General features: G+C 59.4%; 9 protein-coding genes across 9 annotated transcripts in view; 3 read left to right on the forward strand and 6 right to left on the reverse strand.

The window, feature by feature from the left end:
- The window catches only part of P884DRAFT_48496 (uncharacterized protein), a 2,366-nt gene extending 1,072 nt beyond the window's left edge, over positions 1-1,294 (forward strand). Inside the window, exon 3 of the mRNA XM_069445921.1 lies at positions 108-1,294. Coding sequence (XP_069300941.1) covers positions 108-992 — 885 coding nt within the window. The 3' untranslated portion in view covers positions 993-1,294. The remainder of the gene's footprint in view (positions 1-107) is intronic.
- A 563-nt stretch (positions 1,295-1,857) lies between these two features.
- On the reverse strand, positions 1,858-2,895 carry P884DRAFT_192147 (uncharacterized protein; the record flags this gene model as incomplete). The annotated part of the gene is made up of 2 exons (XM_069437655.1): positions 1,858-2,525; positions 2,595-2,895. The coding sequence occupies 2 exons, from the start codon at positions 2,893-2,895 to the stop codon at positions 1,858-1,860; spliced, it is 969 nt and encodes a 322-aa protein (XP_069300942.1).
- A 441-nt stretch (positions 2,896-3,336) lies between these two features.
- On the forward strand, positions 3,337-4,998 carry P884DRAFT_326807 (N-glycosylation protein-domain-containing protein). Its single transcript, XM_069445497.1, has 3 exons — positions 3,337-4,134; positions 4,277-4,480; positions 4,563-4,998. Exons 1-3 carry the CDS (start codon positions 3,472-3,474, stop codon positions 4,806-4,808), a joined length of 1,113 nt encoding a protein of 370 aa, XP_069300943.1. The 5' UTR covers positions 3,337-3,471; the 3' UTR covers positions 4,809-4,998.
- On the reverse strand, positions 4,999-6,454 carry P884DRAFT_289292 (translation initiation factor SUI1). Its single transcript, XM_069443989.1, has 5 exons — positions 6,142-6,454; positions 5,861-5,935; positions 5,657-5,749; positions 5,453-5,595; positions 4,999-5,401 (listed from the first exon to the last, which is right to left on the reverse strand). Exons 1-5 carry the CDS (start codon positions 6,179-6,181, stop codon positions 5,387-5,389), a joined length of 366 nt encoding a protein of 121 aa, XP_069300944.1. The 5' UTR covers positions 6,182-6,454; the 3' UTR covers positions 4,999-5,386.
- A 580-nt stretch (positions 6,455-7,034) lies between these two features.
- On the forward strand, positions 7,035-8,556 carry P884DRAFT_254548 (uncharacterized protein). Its single transcript, XM_069440899.1, has one exon. The coding sequence runs from the start codon at positions 7,148-7,150 to the stop codon at positions 8,549-8,551; it is 1,404 nt and encodes a 467-aa protein (XP_069300945.1). The 5' UTR covers positions 7,035-7,147; the 3' UTR covers positions 8,552-8,556.
- Positions 8,557-8,569: 13 nt separating this feature from the next.
- P884DRAFT_235881 (dioxygenase-like protein) lies at positions 8,570-9,797 on the reverse strand (the record flags this gene model as incomplete). The annotated part of the gene is made up of 3 exons (XM_069439970.1): positions 8,570-8,866; positions 8,951-9,432; positions 9,534-9,797. The coding sequence occupies 3 exons, from the start codon at positions 9,795-9,797 to the stop codon at positions 8,596-8,598; spliced, it is 1,017 nt and encodes a 338-aa protein (XP_069300946.1). The 3' UTR covers positions 8,570-8,595.
- Positions 9,798-10,935: 1,138 nt separating this feature from the next.
- P884DRAFT_282321 (uncharacterized protein) lies at positions 10,936-14,121 on the reverse strand (the record flags this gene model as incomplete). The annotated part of the gene is made up of 6 exons (XM_069443593.1): positions 10,936-13,310; positions 13,341-13,502; positions 13,564-13,618; positions 13,688-13,708; positions 13,774-13,934; positions 14,018-14,121. The coding sequence occupies 6 exons, from the start codon at positions 14,119-14,121 to the stop codon at positions 11,036-11,038; spliced, it is 2,778 nt and encodes a 925-aa protein (XP_069300947.1). The 3' UTR covers positions 10,936-11,035.
- Positions 14,122-15,453: 1,332 nt separating this feature from the next.
- P884DRAFT_254552 (uncharacterized protein) lies at positions 15,454-16,160 on the reverse strand (the record flags this gene model as incomplete). Its single annotated transcript, XM_069440900.1, has 1 exon — positions 15,454-16,160. A coding segment is annotated over exon 1 (268 nt), but the record flags the coding sequence as incomplete, so codon positions are not given.
- P884DRAFT_274659 (uncharacterized protein) lies at positions 15,993-18,773 on the reverse strand (the record flags this gene model as incomplete). Its single annotated transcript, XM_069442752.1, has 3 exons — positions 15,993-16,464; positions 16,501-16,601; positions 16,644-18,773. The coding sequence occupies 3 exons, from the start codon at positions 18,771-18,773 to the stop codon at positions 15,993-15,995; spliced, it is 2,703 nt and encodes a 900-aa protein (XP_069300949.1).
- Between the last annotated feature and the right edge of the window lie 644 nt (positions 18,774-19,417).

Raw genomic sequence — 19,417 nt, forward strand, 5'->3', positions numbered from 1 at the left:
AAAAAAAAAAAAAAAAAAAAAAAAAAAAAAAAAAAAACACCTCTTGACCCATTCCGTATCCTTCCCCAAAATGGCACAAACTAAGCCGAATGTTTACGCTCCCGCAGTCTAGTTTCTGGCTCCGCACCTTCTCCGCCAAGACCGACCGCGACCTCTGGCTCGGCATCACCGGCGCCTTCGTCGCGACGCTCGTCATCATCACCCTGGTCGGCTCGACGGGCCTGATCGCCGCCTGGGCCGGCGTCTGGCCGGGGCCCGAGGACGCGCCCGTCGACGGCTCCGTCGCCTTCTTCGCGCTGCTCACGCAGCTGCCCGGCTGGGTCGTCGGCGTCGTCGTCGTCATGTCCGTCACCCTCAGCACCGCCGCCTTCGACTCGCTCCAGTCGGCCATGGTCACGTCGGCGTCCAACGACCTGTTCCGGAACCGGCTGAACATCTGGTGGATCCGGGCCGGCGTCGTGCTCATCATGATCCCCGTCGTGGTGATCGCGATTCGCGCGCCGTCCATCCTGCAGATTTATCTCATCTCGGACCTCGTCTCGGCCGCCACCATCCCCGTGCTGGTCATCGGGCTGTCGGATGCCTGTTACTGGTGGAGGGGGTTCGAGGTGGTCGTGGGCGGCCTGGGCGGCCTGTTTACCGTCTTCTTGTTCGGCACCGTCTACTACGGCGACGCGCAGCTGGGCGCCGAGCTGATGTTGCTGGAGCAGGGCCTGTACACGGCCGACTGGGGCGCCTTTGGCGCCTTCGTCGCGGCTCCCGTCGGAGGCCTGCTCTGGGGATTCGGCGCGCTGGGCCTGCGGCTGGCCATCCAGTACGTCAGCGCTCGGCTCAGGGGACAGAGGTTCGACGCTCTCGATCGCCCCGTAGCTGTTAGCGGGCCGCAGCTCGTTGACCCCGAGGCTGGGAGGGACGGCGGTACCTGGGACGACAACACCGAAGTCTCTTCGGATGCTCCTGGTCTCGCCAAGACCACTGGCAAGTTCTTCTAGAAACCCAGCCTGGAAGTGGGCGGTGATGGAAAGGGGTGGCCACCGTTCGATCGAAGGTTGTCATAGAGCACTGCACATTCCCCGGGCTTCGCAACTTTAGTGCTTGTTGCTTGGGTAGTTCGGCGCCCTCTAGGATATTGATGTGGCAATGGATCCCGCAGTGCTCGATGGGCGCTGTGCCTCTTGACCTTCTATGACCTTGTCCCGATGGGAATCCTTGTGATCCGTCGAGTCTGTAGACTATATGTTACTTATAAGGACATAACAGCCATGCTCCTCCATGTGGTAACTTGAACCATAACCGCTACCTAACATAGTTCCTTCAGCGGTTGCTGAGCGCGACTGCCTGAGAGACCCTAGTCCACAGACTCGACTGAGTTTACCATGACGGCAAGCAGTCTTTCCCGATTTAATCCGAGGCACGAGAGAGAAGGATTGAGGAAGAGTCAGGTTCGGGCGCCCGCCACTGGTTAGGTTAGTGAGACGGAGCAACAGACCTCCCCGGTACAGGATGCATCTTCTGAATGCCAAAAAGATGTGGCTGACAGTCTGGTCGCGTGTTCCCGTGATGGGGAACGGTCACGGACACCCGGTCTGCTGTTCTCATTGCCAGAGATGATGAGTTGGAGGGGTTCCGAGCCCGCTAGGTCTCGTGATCAAAGACGGGATACTCCCACTCTTAGTCATGAATAAACAAACATGCACCAATGCTTTCCAACCTTTACGCCGAATGTTCTCTCTCACAAGGGGTGTTGCGTTCAAAGTGTTGTAGGTATGTACACATATTGTACACGGCCATATGCCCATCGTACATCGTCTGTCTCCCGTTTGAACATGTACCACCACGTCCTTGACGCCATGAGGCTCAGTTTCCGAGAAGCCGACGAGACACCATGGCCCTCTCCTCCTGCCACGACTCCAGTGTCGTCGGCTTGATGGTGCCGAGATAACGCCATTTTGATTGCTTCCAACCCCGTTTCGGATCGATAACGCAGGCAATCGCCACGTTTTCCACAACGTCCATCTCCCTTTCGCTGCCCGGAACGACTTCGCCCTTGGCGTTGTAGACAACCACCCGTTGCTTGCTCGAGATGGCCACGATGGCTTGCCTGATGAGCGGGGATTCGCGCTCGGTCGAGATGGGCGATATCCGGTGGGACTTGAGTGACGGGTAGAACAGTTTGTTGGTATACTTGACCAGCTCCCAGCTGTAACGGTGCCCTCTGGGCCGGGCATCGATACTGGCGAGCAAGGGGCCGGCGTAGTCCCTCGTGCAGATCTTGCCGATTGCGCTCTTGTTGCCGGCTGCCAGGGCCTCGGCGACGGCACGGTGGAGAGCCTTCGCGGTAGGAATGAGGCTACCCCTTTTTGCTTCAAAACTAGCCCGCTTGAAGATGCTAGGTTTTGAGGAAAACACCACGGCGCCGTTTGTCAACATCTCTTGAATCTTGATGTACATCCATTGGCTCAGGAAACGGATCTTCTTGCCCAGGGAGTCAGGAAACTGTGACAGGGGTGGGAGCACGAAAGACCCTTGATTAGATTGGGTATCAAGTCAGACAAGGCTCTTCTTCAAACTCCGGGTGTCAGCGAACAACGCACCTGGCAAAACTACTGAGAGAGTTTCTGCTAATGTGTCGGCCGACATAGCCGCCACCCTCTGGGACGTCTCGACTTTGGGCGCAGTATGCTGCCCAACCCGAGGCGCCATAATTTCCATACTTGGACGGTTGAGATGAATCCGACTCTTCTCTTGAGATGTCGTAAATGAAGCGGCCGAAGGCAAGCCTCGTGGTCGACGGACGCCCGCACAGTTGGCCAAGACCAGCACTGACCTCGTCGGGCCCGCGCCCTTCACCGGGAGCAACTCCCGAGCGCGCAGGCCGAGCCGTAACGGCGACATGGTGTGCCTGCGTGCGGATATGTCGGATGAAGGTCGACGAAGACGCTTGCGCTCCCTGCTTCCTTCCCCAGACACTTCCTCCTGCTCGGATCCCAGTCCCTGCCTCCGGTCGCCCGTTATCCGATTTGTTGTCGTCGGTGCGGGTGTCCCTTGCCGAGCATGCGTTTGCGGGGCAGCGTGCGTCGCGGCCGAGGTGCTGGTTCGACGTTGCAACAACAACAACCCGCGCTGCGATGACTTTGAAGCTCAAAAATCCCAATGGGACAGGCAAAGAAAGAAATTGTGGAGCAGAATCGAGAGAGATCGGCCCCGGCCAATGAGCACTTAGCCTGCGCCCGGGGGGCTTGCTATCGGGGTGACCCCCGCCAGGCTTTGAATGGCAAGAAGCAGCCTTGCGAAACGAGGCCTCAACCGGAAAGCGCCATCAACCCTGGGCGCGCCGCCATTTTCAGCCGGCACCGACTCACCGTCTCGGCACCCTTATCAAACCACCTACTATTTTTCCCTCCCGATTTTTGACCTTCCCGGGCAGCCAATTATGGGTTCCATGCTCCATGGGCGAGGAGACGCACATTGATGTACAACCGCGCGAGGCCAACCGCGGACCAGCCGCGGGCGGATAATCGACACAGTAGCACCCACACTGCGAAGCGCTCCCTTTCCGAGTCCCGCTCCCGGGGCCCCGCTGCAGCCACGGCTCCAGCCTCCCTGCCCGTCAAGGCCGCCGCCCACGACCACGTCGCCGCCCACGCCCTAACCCCCAATCACCCGGGCACCGGAGGAGGCGGCGCCACACCAGCAGCACAACATGCAGCAGCCTGCCCAGCAGCCGGCCCCGACCATGCTGGCGGCGGCCCGGTGCGGTCTACCCTCCTTCAACCCCGCGTTGCCGTCGCACTAGGCGTCTCCAAGAAATGGTATCCCATCCTCTTCCTCTGTCGGCTGGCCTCCATCGGCCCAGGCGTGCTGTTTGGCCTGCCCAACGTCCTCCGACTGCTGGCGACGCTTCACCTCATGTACCTCGACAGGGTCCTCGATGGCGGCGCCTTGAGCAAACTAGGAAGGACAGGGGGGTTGGCGGGAGCAACAACGACAACAACGACAACAACAGCAGGAGAAGGAGCAGCAGGATCGGCAGGAGGAGGAGGAGGAGCGAATTTCCTATCGGCTTCATCGGGTTACAACCCAGCATTCGAAGCCAGGCTGCGGTTGACTGAGGCCCTGCTCGCGACAATATGGGTGCGTCGACCTTCTCTGCCCACCATCTGTCTCCCTTCCCCTGTTTTTGGACATCCCCTTGCACACACACACACACACACACACACACACACACAGTGTACGCACAATCCGTAACCTACTAACCCAGTCTCGTACGCCACAGTGCTGCGCATCAGGCTACCTCTCCTTCTTCTTTACAGACTGCCTCATGTCGCGCTGGCTGCTCCACTACACGCCACAAGCGACCATCGTCCGGCTGCTCACCGTCGACGCCATAAACGGCTACCTGACCTCCTGGGTCCTCCACCTCACAGGCGGGTTCGAGGACCCGCGGCTCATCCTCCCGGCCTGGATTGTGATCTCCACGGTACGGGCTATCCCGTCCCTCCCTTTCGTTACGCGAGTCGTCACGAATACTGACCGGATCTTTCCACTTTCCCATGGCACAGACCCTGACAGTTCTCTACCACATCACCCAACGCAAGATCAACATACGCAAGGAGACGTCCATGTCGATCAGCGTGTTTTCCATCGCCAGCTTCGTCAGTATGGTGGCGCTCCTCGTGCAACTGCACTCCAACCGCTCCGACTATCCTGACATCCCACTGCTCAACTTTGTCCGGAGGGTCTTTGACGAGGCTTGTAAGCTGGCTATGCGAATCATGGAGTACGCTGATATCACGAGGGAGCTCTAATACCCACCCCGTTGCTCTCTACGTTATAATGGGACTATTGCCTTCTCTAGGTGTTGCTTGTGCCCTGCGGTCAGTTCTGTTTTGTTACATGTTTTTGTTGATGACTCATGCATTCGCAGCGGATTTGGGAGTTACGGTAGTACAAGTTGTCGTATGTCAGACACGCAATCAACATGCACAGTGAATTCGGCAGGTATCATCGTGGTTCGACATACGCTCATGCTTCTTCGTCGTAACGCAATCCATTGGCTAGAAACTACGTAACCTGCAGACACTCAAACGAGCGGCATGCAGGCTGCAGTCGTCCTATCAACTAGAGCCGACGGACTGATGATAAGCAAATGGTCCGTCCGTCCGTAACACCAGACATGAAAGCCTCGACGTGCTCTCGCTCAGGGAAAGAGGAAGTCCTTCTTCCAGCTTCCGGCTATCATGTATGTGTGCCGCGCGACCTGGTCGGCCAGAGCCTTAGTCGCCCAGATATCCCGAGTCCCACCTCTTAGTGATGAGAACCCCGCCCCGGATGTCTCTCTCAAGGAGTCCGGGCCGCTGGATTGCGGCACAGCAGACAGGCCCGTTTAGAAGCCGTGAACCTATCACTAGTTAGCACACGGCCGTCAACAACCACAGCTGGTCATGCGCACCTTGATGGTCTTCTCGTCGAGACCCAGACCCGCCTCTGCGTCGATGAGAAAGTCTCTGATCTTGGCCCGATGGTCGCCCTGGAGCTGGATCACCTCTCCCATGCCCTTGGAGTCGGTGTCACTGATGATGGTGCCATTGCAGGCTGGGGCAGGATTAGTCAGTCATTCGGCATCCAACGAGACAGCAGAGATGCGCAAACATACCGAACTCCTTCTTAATGACCTTGAGGATCTTCTTGAGATCGTACTTTTTAGGGATACCTTGCACGGTGGTCAAGGTCTTGCGTCCATTACGCTCTGTAACAATCTGTCAGTCCCCGTCAATCCGGAGAAGAGCCGCTTTGTGGTGGCGATTGGATAGTCACGCGACAGTGGGACAATGGCGGGGTATCGATTGAGGAAACGTACGTTGGATGCGAATATGAATATACTCTTGGGTTTGAACAGTCTGCCCCGAGTCCTCGTCGGCTTCGGCGAAGGGGTCTGAACGCGAGCCAAGTTAGCGATTACACTTTGCGCGCGCTGGTGGCTGAATGTGGGGTCTTTCGCAGCCGTGGCGGTACAGGAACTGAATTGGTCTGGTCCCACCCAGGAACAGATTCAATTCAGACGTCACACCGACAATGCTCTTGAAAATGCCACAACGGCGAAGGCAGTATGCGCGAAGGGAGAATTCATGAAATACATACCGCGGATCTTGAGATTCTGGATTTCAGTTTCGCCTGACATAAACTCGAAGTTTACGGGGTGAACGTGGGAGAAGGTTTGTGTTTGAGGGGCGAAGGGTGTAGCGACCGACGACTGTAGTAGTGTCTCGCTGATCTGCTGTGTGGATTTGCGGAGTGGGTGTTATGGGATTGAAAGTAGGTTAGGAGGGCGCCTGGGGTCCTTTTAAACTTCGTTTGCTCAGAAGTGATGCTGCTGCGGATGGCGAAGTAGTTGGAAGAAGGAAGTCGATAGAAATCCAGAGGTGAGGGGAAGAGACAGCATATGTGGAGCTCTCTGGGGCTGACGGCATCAGGCCGCAAGGCATGAACGTGGGGCACTGGCCACCTGAGTCTTTGGTGGCGGTAACGGCCAGGTCTCTTGGTTATCAGCGATCTCGACTTGGATTGGAGCGCTGGCTGCCTCGCAATGACTTGAACGGTACTTCGTAATGTATGTACGAATTACAGACACACATAAAAATTTCCAGGGAACATCCCGTATTACAGCTCTGCGTCACCCGTTCAGTTCTGCCTACGTGTAATGGCATGACCCTCACTGACTCTTCCCGTCGCGTGATTTGGCAGCGGGACTACGCTTCTACATGAATACTATTTGAGGTTCTTCCATTGCTTTCCGTGCAAGATCTTGGCTTGGTCTGGGAGCCTCTAGACTTCAACATGCTCCAAAAAAAGTCGGTAACATTACACAGCGTTACGATACCGGCAATCGTAACTCAGGTCCTGCAATGGCATCCCCACCAGTTGGGCCACTGCCCCTCCCTTCGCATCGCCCCGGCCGCCGGCTTTACCAGACCTGATTTTGCCTCTGGAGGCGCATTGCGGTTGTCGAGTCCGAAGGATGAGATTTGAGCCCGAAGAATTGGCGGCTGATGCAAGCCCGGCCATCGTCGCCACGGCTGCGGCGTGCGATCAAGGCGCAGCAGAATGGCGGCCGCTGTTTCGCCACCCTTGCTCATTCGGCCCTGCCATGTTCGGCGATGTCATGGTCAACCTGATCCACAATCCCAACATCAACTCCTCGTGGCTCTTCCGCGCCGATATCCTTCGTCACTCGGCCGAACCGCCGCAGGCGTGCACCCCGCCATCCGAAGCCGAGACCACACCCGGCGTCCCCGGCCCCGAGTTTGTCGGCTTCCAGCTGCAGCGGTGCATTATACGAAGGCTTATTCCCAGGAACACGCTCAGGGACCGACCACTCGATCAGACATGCCTCATGTACAAAAGTACACCGAGTTTAGAGGATGATGATGTCGCCCAAGCGGAGAGAAGCCTTGTGGTCTACCTCCCCCATGTGTTGACGGCATCCGAGATGCCCTTTTACCACCCCGCTGTGCGGGGGATAGCCTTCCTGCACGAATGGAATGCTGCGGAGTCCCGCGGCTCTATATCCATCTCGTACCTCTTCTTTAGCGACGAAGACCGTTCTGTTGTCAAGCTGACGCGAACGGCTCTCCGTCTGCTCGAAGTCATTCACAAGCACGGCAAGGGCCGGCTGGAGGGCTACCAGAAGAGGGTGCACCACGACCAGGTGCTGCCCCGGGCCCGTGTGCAGAACACGTACACTCGGCTCAAGCAGAAGTACGCTCGAGGATTGATCACGAGCTGGGCCGAGACCACGGACCCAGAAAAGCACGTCTTCGAGGATCTCTGCATTGCAGCCTTCCTGATCGAGCTATGGACTGACATGTACGGCCAAGGCCCCTTCCCTGGCTTTGTTGACATTGGGTGTGGCAACGGCCTCCTCGTCTATATCCTTAACCAGGAAGGTTTTGAGGGATGGGGTTTTGATGCTCGCTCGCGCAGGTCGTGGGCTACGTACCGCACCAAGTTGCAGACACCCGCAGGGGAAGCGGACAGTTTGCGGGAGCTCGTCTTGCTACCGCCACCTGTCAGTAGACAAGGGCTTGCCGATCTGTCGAGTGATGCCTCGGATGAGAGTCGCATCTGTGACGGTCGCTTTCCCAAGGGCACCTTCATCATCTCAAACCACGCGGACGAACTTACGCCGTGGACCCCCATCATCGCGGCCATCTCGGAGTGTCCTTTCATTGCGATTCCCTGCTGCAGCCACAACCTTACTGGAGCAAGGTACCGTGCGCCAGTACCCAAGGATAAGTCCAAGGCGCATTCGGCGTACTCGTCACTGGTTGCCTGGGTATCCGACATTGCGAAAGACTGCGGCTGGGTGGTCGAGCAGGAGATGCTTCGGATCCCGAGCACCCGCAACACGGCTCTGATCGGCCGAAAACGCTACGAGACAAAGTCATACTTGGACATCCAGGCCGTTGTCGACAAATATGGTGGCGCTGCTGGTTACTGGGACAACGTGCAGAAGCTGGTGCAGTCTACAGCAACCGGCAGCGAACATTGAGAGGAGGAACATCAAAAACGCTGATTAGAATTCCCAAGGCTTTCTCAATCCAAATCAGGCACCGGGAGGTGATCAACCAACTTGAGGTTCAATCCCAGCTTTTGCAACGCTTCGGTAGCCAGCTGGTCTCTGAGCTGCTCCGTCTCCTCCTGGGTCGTCAGCACGAAGTCGTGCTTCAGCAGCCATATCCCCTCCTCTACGCCGTACTCCTCGGCTGTCTTCTTGTCGACCCTGTCGAGGTCGATTATCAGACTCTTCTTGACGCCAAACACGGCGTCAGACGTCTCGTAGGGGTCACCTCGGAGATACAAGGCTCTACAAATAGAGATACCCGTCAGCAAATGTACACAGAGGGGCCAACGGAGCATCTCTGTGAATGGGGAGGACAGCAGAACTTACGTGATCAAACGGTCCCAGCCCTCTTTCGCAAACATGAAATGCACGTGTGCCGGCCGCCAACAATGCCGATTCAACATCTGCAGCAACTTGCCCACGGGGCCGTCGTGGGGGATCGGGTAGCTCACGGGTTTGATTCCGCGGAACCAGAACCTCCCCTGCTCATCGCTGACCATGACGCACCGCTCGCTGGGGCCATCGCGGTCGGCGTGCTGCACGTCGTAGTGGCCGGAGCTGTCCGTCTCCCAGATGTCGATGGTCACGCCCGGTATGGGCCGGCCCTGCGTGTCCTTGACCGTGCACACGGCCAGCATCGGCTCGCCCGCCGGGTCCGACGTCATGCTCGCGCCATTGGGCAGCACCGGCGCGTCATGCGTGTGGAAGGGCCCGAGCACGGAGCCCTCGGTGCCGCCCGGCGGTTTGGGGTGGTTGATGTTGTCGACCAGCAGCGACAGACCGAGGACGTCGGACAGCAGGATGAACTCCTGTCGCTCGTGATTAGTCACACACCTTCATCTTCAGCCCTATATCGTAGAGAAGAGAGGTAACGGTTTTTGTAAGAAAAACCAACAATGAACAAACATACGTTGCGCACATCGCTGCAGATCTTTCCGCAGCTGATCAGGAACTCGATCGCCGCCATCCACTCGGCCGTGCTCAGCCGCGTCTCGCGGGCAAAGTCGTGCAGGTGTGTCACCAACCGCGCCATCAGGTACGTCAGGCGGGCGTTGGCGCTCTGCGAGTTGATGCGGATCGTGTTGGGCGTGATGTTGTCGATGGTCAGGTCGAGCAGGGCCGGGGGCGCGCCTCGGGCCTGCGCGGAGGTCTGGCCTGATTCTCCGCTACTCATGTTTTTTCCCCTCTTTAATTGCTTTGCCTGTTGGTGGTGGTTGTGGGATTGGCAGTAAGTAGAGGGGATTGCGGTGGTAAAAAGGAGGGGGTGGCGGCTCGACAACGCTTGATTCGTGAATCTGCTGATGTAGTAGTTAGTTGTGGTGGTGGAGGTCGCGAGCGAGCTGACTGCAGACCTAACCTTATGTCCTCAGGGCTGCACGTCTGTAACACGATATGTTCCTCTCTATAGATGATAAAGGACCAATCGTTGGATTAGAAAGATTTGATCAAGTGATGATAACACGACGATATAATGGGGACTTCAGAGGGTCATCCGAGTGTGGGTGTTTTAAACGAGCGACTCGGACAAGGAAAATAGCACCCGGCAGATGGCCCGGCCGGCTTTTTGCCTCCCAGGTATGTACGGAATATACGTTATTCTAAATAGTTACCGCTAACAAGGATTGGGCCGGCCTACTACTGCGCAGGACTGGAGACCGCCTAACCAACGTCTACATACGGTCGAGAAGGAAATGGGGTAGGCCGTGTGTCAAGCTTCCCAGCGGGATGGATTGGACCCCAAGGTGGGGTTGCTCGGCAGGAAGTTGGGGAAGGAGGGGTTCGGGAGTTGAGAACGGGGGCACGGGGAAACTTGCAGCGAACGCAGGCACGGATGACGCAGGCCAACAACTTTTGATGCCGATCCGGAGCCGAGGAAACCACGTTATTCCCGAGCGAGGTTACCTATCCGTAGTGCACGGATTACTGTATTTCGCCTTTTACTCACTCACTCAGAGGTCACTGTCACCGATGTAAGTCCAAGATGGACACACGCCAGAGGTCTCAGCCCGTCGTGTAGGAGCCGGTCCTGTTTTCTTTGGTTTCTCGATGATCGGACCCAGCCGAACGAACAAAGGATGCAATATGTCGACTATACTGCGGAGGGTACACTATGGATACGTATTAGTATGTATGTACAACATTGTGTTTGATGCATTCCGTAAGTGCACATGCACACTGCAAGCCGTATATTGCCAGGGATTAAAGCTGCAGCTGACCTTGCAGATGCGAAGGCGAGACAGAAGCAAACGGCTCTGCATGGAGGCGCCATTGTCTATACATCATTACAAAGGGCGGCTAGATGACAACCAACTGATCAAGAAAAAGAGAGGGAAGGACAGGACAGGAAAGGAAAGGACAGGAAAGAAAAGGAAAAGGACAGGAAAGGACAGGAAAGGATAAGGAAAACAAGGTTTACTCTTGCGGCTCTGGGGCTTCAGGCAATGCCGTAGGCGGTCTCCTCCCATCAACGTGAGCCGAGCTACCACCGACAACATACTCCCTCGAGGATCTCCCGAATCCAGGACTCGGCGACCTCCCGATGGCCGGGCTCGACGACCTACTGGCCGACGGCGTGCGCGTGCCCAAGCTGCAAGTGCTGTCCCGCGGCTTGGCTGACTCCAGTTCTACCCACGACGCATTGGATGGCGCCGCCGCGTCGCAGTCGGTGACCACCACGCAGGTGACGCCGCTGAGCCGCTTGGTCAGCACGCTGTCCGGACGGCTGCTAGGTCCCGCCCCCGCCGCCGCCAGCTCCCCAAGCTCCCTCGACGACCACGACAGGCGGTACGGCCGGGCTGCCGGCGGGAGGCTGCCCGTGCTTAGCCGCGGGCTGACGCTGCCCGCGCGGCTGTGGCTGCCGTGGCTGCGGCGGGCACGCGATCGGGAGTCGTCCGCGGAGCCGTCGTCGGGCGTCGCCTGCTCCTGCTCCTGCTCGTGCTCCTGATCCTGCTCCTGCTCCTGCTCCTGCTGCTGATGTTCCGGTCCGTACGGAGCCGGGTTCATGTTGTCCTCGTCCTCGTCCTCGATCTTGGGGCGACGCCGGATCGAGAGGACGGAGAACCGTGGCGTAGGCGGAGGCGGATCCGTCTCGTTGACGAAGCGCGCATCTCGGGCCTCCCTCTCCATCTTTGTGAAGTAGGCCACCCGCACCGGCTCGAGCCAGTCGGGCTCCATTTCCTCACGGTTGCGCATCAAAGACAGAAAGGAGGAGGCCGCGCTGAGGACGATCAGCACCAGCAGGGCGGCCACGGCCACGGCTTGGACAGCGATTATCACGATTCCGAGCTCGGCTGCTTTGGAGCGCTTAATCTCCGGGTTTGAGAGCATGGCGGTGGCCACGCCGCCCGTGACTATCTTGCAGATGCCGAGTATCCAGACGCCCATGACCGTGTTGCGAGCTCCTTCAAAGGGTGACAGGGTGGCGGCAACGACAAAGTTCACAACGTCGACTGCCAAAACGCCGCACACCTGGACGCGTGGGGTCTTCCATCCGCCCCCCAAGAAGGCGGCGCGACAGAACAGGTAACCGACATGGTATGCCAGGAACCACCATCGCGAGCGGCGGTATCTCGCCGTGAGCCAGCCGAATCTCTTCACGAAGCGCTCGTCCAAGTGCACGCCGGGCCGGTCCGAGTCGTTACTGGAGTGGCGAATCTTGAAGAGAGGGATGCGGAAGACTGGCTGGACGTCGAGGGCGTGGGTTTTGATGGTGCTCTCCCGAACCAACCCATACCCAGACCGCAAACCGGGGATCTTACCAGACGTCTTTTTCCGGAAGCAGATCACCGGGTCTGACGTGACCTGGAACCTCCCGTCCCGGGTTCGAGCTTTGCAACTGCTCGCACCCAGGCCAATGAGTCCGATTAGCGCGAGGATGAACACCACCGTGGCAACAGCGACGGGCCCGACGGTCATCCGAATCGTCAGCTGCATCATCGCCAGCGTCATGAGCATGAAGAAGGCGACGACGAGGGTCCTCAGCATGGCATGTCCGAGATAGCCGGTCCAGTGGCTGCGAAACAAGTGCAGCCGGTCTTTCTTGATCCTACCGGTGGCCGCTAACCCCTCGAGCATGGTCTTGAAGCCCCCAGTAGCCAAGGCGACCAGCCCGATGGCTATCAGCAGCCAGATCAGCCCAATCATGAACGCATCGGCGACGGGGATGCCGAGGACTGAGAGCGTCGCAGGAAACCCTGACCAGGTGCCGCCAGGGAGAGGCAGCCCGGGCGCCGCCAAGCTTCCGGACCAGGTATAGTCGTGAAGAAAACTGGAGTTGTAGGCGGGACGCCCCTTGCCCGCGCCTCCGGACGCCCCATCGACCGCCGAGGATCTCCCAAGGAGCCAGGGCGGGGAGTCGCCGCTGCCCGAGAACCGGGTTGCGCTGTCGTCCACCCCGGCAAACTTGTTGATGGACCGGACCATGCCCCGGATGTAGATGAGGCCGGCGGACCAGGCGAAGTTGGACCACCAGGCGGTCAAGATGGGCGGCCAGTGGACTGAGAGGGCCCCCGTGAAGAAGACTGTCTGCAGGGTCTCGAACGTGACCAGGACCGAGAGAGAATGAGCATGGTGCATCCTCATGTGCGGGACGCTAACGCCGTATGCGGCCGTCGCGAAGGAGGCGACGATGGCCACCAGCGTGAAAACGCCGAGGACGGGCGCCACGATCTCGGGCTGGGACAGCGTCCTGCCGTTCGTCATGGCGGCCTGAACGCACCCAATCACTTCCTGGTTAGACCTGGCGACCATCTGTAGCTTCGCCGAGCCCTCATAGTCCGGCAGGTTAAAGGGAAAATCGGACAGCTCTCCGACGCGCTGGCCACCAGCCGGGAGCACCGTCCTGGCAGAGAAGGGTTTTTTTCCACTCAGGGGACAGAGGCTGCATACAATCAGTCTCGGTTTCCCCGGACGACGGAGCCACGGCATGCATTCCGGCTCACCTGCTGATGTTGAAACTGCACGGGTCGACGGCCATGACGAAGCGGTTGGCGCCATCTGGTGGTTCCTGTCAGCCCCTCCGCCCCTTTGATTGTGTTCGCGGGAACAACGAAAAGTGATCCTTACATCCGTCAATGGACAGGTGCACTGCCGGCAGTCAGCCCCCCGAACTCCAGCACGCGCTTAACCACCCGCCCCTCGGTGATGCTTACACGTGACAGACTGTTCCTCGACACTGCTCGTGCCATCGAGGCGCAACACGAGGGTCCTATTGCCGGCATCGTAGGCGACGTCAAACCTGGTAACCTCCAGCACGCTCTCGCCGGCCAAACAATTACCAAAGTTGCCGGTGTACAACCCGGGGACTGCTGCTCTTTTTTGGGGTCAGATTTCCTTCGTGCTCGGAGCGGGGGGGGGGGGGGGGGGGGGGGGGGGGGGGGGGGGGGGGGGGCGGACTGGCGAGAAGAGGCATAGTTGACCTCGCGAGCCTGGCTTGTTATGGAGAAGAGAGAGAAAAGAATGATCCAGATGGGGAGCCGAATGCGGTTCCATGGCGCCATGTTGAACAGAGCCGAAGCCTCGCGGGAGGGGGGGTTATATCAACTCCCAAGTTGGACTAAGGAAACCCGGGTTACAATCGGTCTCGTCGGCGGTCCGGGTATGTGTTGGCAAGGGCGCTGCCAACAACCTCATTGTGCGTTTCGTTCCTCGAAATGAATAGGGGAGGGGGCAGGTCAAACCTCTGTGACCACGTCCCTAACCCAGCTCTGCTGAGCGAACCTGTCCGAGGTTTGAGACGGAGGGCGGGCCCCCGACTCTCAGCCTACTAACGTTACTCAAAACGGCGAGCGAGGGAGTTCTGTTTGCTGCGACGGCGCTTCGAAAGGTCTACTACCGGGGAAATTGGGAGGCCTCGAACCCCGTGTTTGGCTAACGTCCCAGGTGTCTTTCTTGGTTTTCAACGGTGTAGAAATGACACCCGCCCCTTCAACGGCTCGGCTGGCTCGGAAGCTTTCGCGGTGGAGATACCCAAGGAGGGCGGTGGTCAGTTGCTAAGAACCCCTTGGCGAGGATCAACCACCAAAAGTGAGGGAAGACCGACTTGGCTTCCGCCTCGGTCGGCGCGGGCGCAACGGGTCAGTCAAAACAGCATGTCACTGCCGCTTGTTGGGCTTGCCGTGAATACCGTCTACGATTTGGAATTGCTCAAGGCCGTGTACACGGAAGCCACGAAGTACGTTGCTCGACAGAATAACCAGAATAAAAAAAAAAATGCAACCCCATGCTCAGAAATTCCCGGCCAAGATTCCCCTGAGAGGAAAGCAAACATCCCCACCGTTCATTTTCCCCAGGCGGATCCCCGGCAACCGCCCAGATTCATCGGGTAATTAGTTAGTTATTCGCATATCCGCTCAACTGATCGTATGCGCCGTGGCCCCGAGCACGACTCCATCGTCCAGTGCCCTGAAGAATTTCCACGAAACTCTGGCTCCGTTGCTCCAACAAAGCTAAAGTGCAGGCAGGTTTGAACTGGCCATCACCGCCAAAATCAAGATGAGGTCGCGACGCGAGGTTATGGGTTATGCCCCATGCTGCTGCCTCTTCTGATCCGGCCCACAGATATGGGTCGATGAAGAACTGACCTGTGGGGTTGAACCAAAAGGGATAGGCTTCGCGCCCTGATTGGTGACCAGCTTCATCGACCCCTGCCCGCCCACGGCGCGGACCGCCGGGAATTAAGCCGCATGCGATAACTATTGGGACCACCAATGGAAGGAAGGTGGATCGGCTCTCCTTGGCGCGAGCAAACAACGGAGACTCATGGGAGATTGGGATGCCCGGGGCGAGAGCACCATCACCATCACCATCACCATCACCACCAGACCTGATACGACGTGGGATAAGTGACGTCCTGCGTACTTATATACATAGAGATATAACGAAACTGCTCTCGTGTCCAAATCCGAACCGTTGCTCAGGCACTAACTTTAGTTCTGCGGTGCAGGAGTGAACGGCTCACCCCTCCTAAACATAGTTATGCGCCTAAGAGACCTTGGGAAAGGAAAACGAAGACTTGAACCTCCAAGGGAGGTTCAGGTATCATAGAAAGCCCTTGCCTCGTCAGATCATTGCCAGTGCCATCGCCATCGCCATCGCTCCGAAGAATACACCCCAACGCAAGACCAGTATAAGAAAACCCAAAGTTGCAGAGGAAGGAAGAGGAAGGGAAAAAAGGAAGAAAAGAAAAGAAAAGAAAAGGATCGCGCTGGACATACGAGATCCATTAGTTACCTGCCTTCCTGCCCGCATGCGTCTCTGCCGACCTGTATAACTAATAACCATGCACAACCCACGCTCCTGAACCCTTCTTCCCTCTTTCATACTTTCATACATGAATATATAAACCGGGCCATCTTCAACCCGCACCAACTCACTGCTCGTCCTCCTCCTCGATGGGCGCCGGGGTGGCCCGCTCCCTCCGCCGCTTGGGCCGGCGCAGGCGGTTGCTGCTGACCTGGCTGGCCGAGTCGTCCGGGGCGAGCTCGCTGAGGTCGTCGCCGCCCCACTCGCTGTCGGCGCCGTCGACGCTCTCCTCGTCGGCCCAGGCGGGGCGGTCGTAGGCGCCGCTGGAGCCGCTGAGGGGGAGGACGTCGATGACGCCGGCGCGGCGGCGCTGCTGCAGGCTCATCTGGAGGGCGGCGCCGCGGCGGCGGAGGGCCTCGCGGACGGCCATGGCCTTCTCGTGCAGCTTCTCGAAGGCGTCCTCGAGCGCCTCCATGCCGTTGAAGATCTCGCGCTCGAGCTCCGCCAGCGTGGCCACCTCGACCTCCTCGTCGTGCGTCACGGCCGAGCGGGAGGGGTAGGCCGCCGCCGACGACGACGACGCCGCCGCCGAGACGCCGCTGACGAACGAGGCCGGCGTCGGGCCGCGCGAGTACGGGGTACAGTAGGCGGTTGTTGTCGTCGCCGGCGCGTTGCGCGACACGGGCCGTCCCGGGGCGGCCCCGGGACTCATCATGCGGGACGCCGACGACGGCGGCTGCGGGAGGATGCCGCTCGCCGGGGTGGCCATGCGCGAGACGCTCTCGCCGGGCACGACGACGCCGTCGTCCTCGGCGCCCGACCAGAGGAAGCCGTCGAAGCGGCCCGAGGTGAGGATCTCCCACTCGGAGGCGCTAATGTCGGAGATGGTGTGGAGCAGGTCGTGGACGCCCGGGTGCTTGACGAGGTAGACGGCCGTCTCGGCGTCGCGCGGGGTCTGGGCCAGCCGGTACAGCCGCTGCAGCGAGAGGCCCATCCTGACGATGAAGTCGTTGCGCGGCCGGCGGACCGGGGTCGGGGCGCGGAGGGGCGACTGCAGCTCCCGCGAGCCCGCGAGGAGGGCGTTGAAGTACGGCCGGTCTTCCTGCTCGAGGTTGGTGAGGATGGCGAAGGCGAGCGTCTCGTCGTCGACGTCCTGCGGCGGCGGCGCCGCCCCCGCCGCCGTCTTCTCGCAGCTGCTCATCCACTTGTCGACCGCGGCCCGGACGCGCTTCGTCTGGCGGAGGTAGTGCTCCCGGAACTCCTCGGCAATGTCGGGGTCCACCTTGACCGGTGACGACGGCCGGGGCGGGACGTCGGCCAGCTCTTCGACCGCCTTGGAGCCGAGCACGGTGAAATCGAACGGCGGCCACGGCGGCAGCTCCACCCTCCCGCTGACGCGCTCGAGCACCTCTCCCCAGCCGAGCCCCCTGCGAGGCTGCCCGGACCGCTCGCAGATGATGCATGGGCAGCCGTCCGGACAGAGGTCGCGGGAGAAGACGTTCTCTAACCGGTCCAGGAGGCGGCGGGCTACGGTCCGGTGGCCTGTCGCGACGGCCATGGAACCGTGCCCGGACAGCACCGTCTGATACTGGTTGAGGAGGTTGAAAAACGGCGCAAAGAGCGTTTCGGCGCCCTGAAGGGGCGGGTTGGAAGGCCGCGTCCCGTTCTGCCGCGGAAGCACAGAGAGAAATGTCTTGGGAACTGGATGCGGCAGGCCACCGTTCTGTAAGAGATAATCCACCCGCGGCACCTCCAGAAGGTTGAAGGTCGGGGGCGGGGGCGGAGGAGGCGGGGGAGGCGGTGCGGGAGTGAAGGGGGTTGCGGAGGGGGTAGGAACGTCGGATGTCGAGTAGTGATTCTTCTCTTCGGGAATCATGGGCGGCGGTGGGAACTGAGGTGTGTGCGTCGGCGTCTGAGGGGAAACGTCTATCGCTGACTCGGGAGAGTAATCCCCCGCCTCGGTGGGCGCAGGGCGGGCTACGGGCCCGTTCCGTTGCTGAGGAGCTGCTGCGGCGGGGCCCGGTTCGACAGTAGAAGCATCAGTGATCTCGGACTCTGGCGCTCGATGGTCCTCCCGACGGGGCGCCCGGGCCGAAGATGCTGGTCGCATGACGAAGGTCGCCTGGCTCGAGGTCTTGGAGACCCTCGATTTAGATTCGTGCTTGGACGTGGACCTCGACACCCACGAGCCCCTCGAGCCCCTCGATGACGGCCTCCTCTCGGGCGCCTCCCCTTCTTTCCCCGACACCGGAGACTCGGGTCTCTTCCTCTGACCGGAAACGTCTGTCTCGGGTGGCGACGGCGGCCGGTCGTCCTGGCGGGCGTCCTTTCGTGCCGTCGAGCTCTTCCGGGCCGCGAAGGGCGAGTCGACCGACATGGACCGCCGCATCTCGCTGCCGCCGCCGAGGTCCGTCGTGTCTGGTGTGAGCGGGTCCCGCCGCCGGGCACCGGGCGAGGAAGAGACGTCCTCCTTGCTGTGCAGCGCCTCCTTGCTGTGAGCTCTGCTGAAGGACGGATACGGCAAGCTCCCCCGCTCGCTGCCCAGGCCCCGCGACAGCTCCGGCACCAGGTCCACCATGGACCGGGAGGCGGCCGACCCGTCTTCGAGCTCGTCCCTGTCCATGTCCTTCGTCTTGTGTCGTCGGTGAGATCGAGAGTGCGTCTCGCTGTCGGTCGGCCTCAGTTTCAGAGACTTGGACGTCCGGTACGAGGTGTACGTGTGGCGGTGAGAAGACGACAAAGACGACAAGAAGGAGTCCTTGTCCCGGTCGGTTTCGCGGTCCCGGTCTCTCCTCCGCTCCTTTTCCCTCTCGCGGTCTCTGTCCTTGCGCTCGGACTTGGATCGGTGGATTTTCTCGCGCGGGCGATCGTCGAGGACATCGACCTCGCGGTCCTTAGAGGACGGCATGATGGATCATGTCAGGGTGCGCCGCCCCGCCTCCTAAAAGGAAACCAAGAAATAAAAAAAAAAAAAATAAGGTATGGCGAAGTGCGGCTGAGGTAGCCGGGCGCAACTGTAACTGCGACTGCACGGTGCCGTAGGCAGGTTGCGGCGCAGAGCTTCGGGAGCGATCTGTTTGTTGGTCGACTTTGTCGAATGGGTGGTGGGATCAAGCAGGGCCCTTCCCTTTTGTTAACACTTTTGGTTGCCGTTGTTGACCTTCGAAACGCCCGCGAGCAATGGAATGGATATTCTCCGGTGCTTTCGAGTCGAGTAAGGAAATGGCAAGAGGTCGCGTTAGGGGACTGGCAAAAGCTTGAACCGACTAACGAGTTCGTGCCTGGAATCGGACGACCCATCCCGAGTTCAACTTGTCCTCGCCCAGCCTTTAGCAGTTATTGGGCGGTGATGGCATTCATTGGGCAGCCCAAGTGTGATTCGAATCCGGCGTCAGAGACAGTGCGCATACTGTCCATCCGAGCTTCGACGAGGCCGTTTCGGGCTCTTGTTTGGTGCAGGTACGAACTATACAGTGCGTATTTTGCGAATCTCCACCAAGCCCACACTGTCTGATGTGGTCAAACATGCCCCTCCGCTAGTTAGTTACTCCT

Source organism: Thermothelomyces heterothallicus (assembly GCF_042370625.1).
Source record: "Thermothelomyces heterothallicus CBS 202.75 unplaced genomic scaffold P884_scaffold_2, whole genome shotgun sequence".
NCBI classification, from domain to species: domain Eukaryota; kingdom Fungi; phylum Ascomycota; class Sordariomycetes; order Sordariales; family Chaetomiaceae; genus Thermothelomyces; species Thermothelomyces heterothallicus.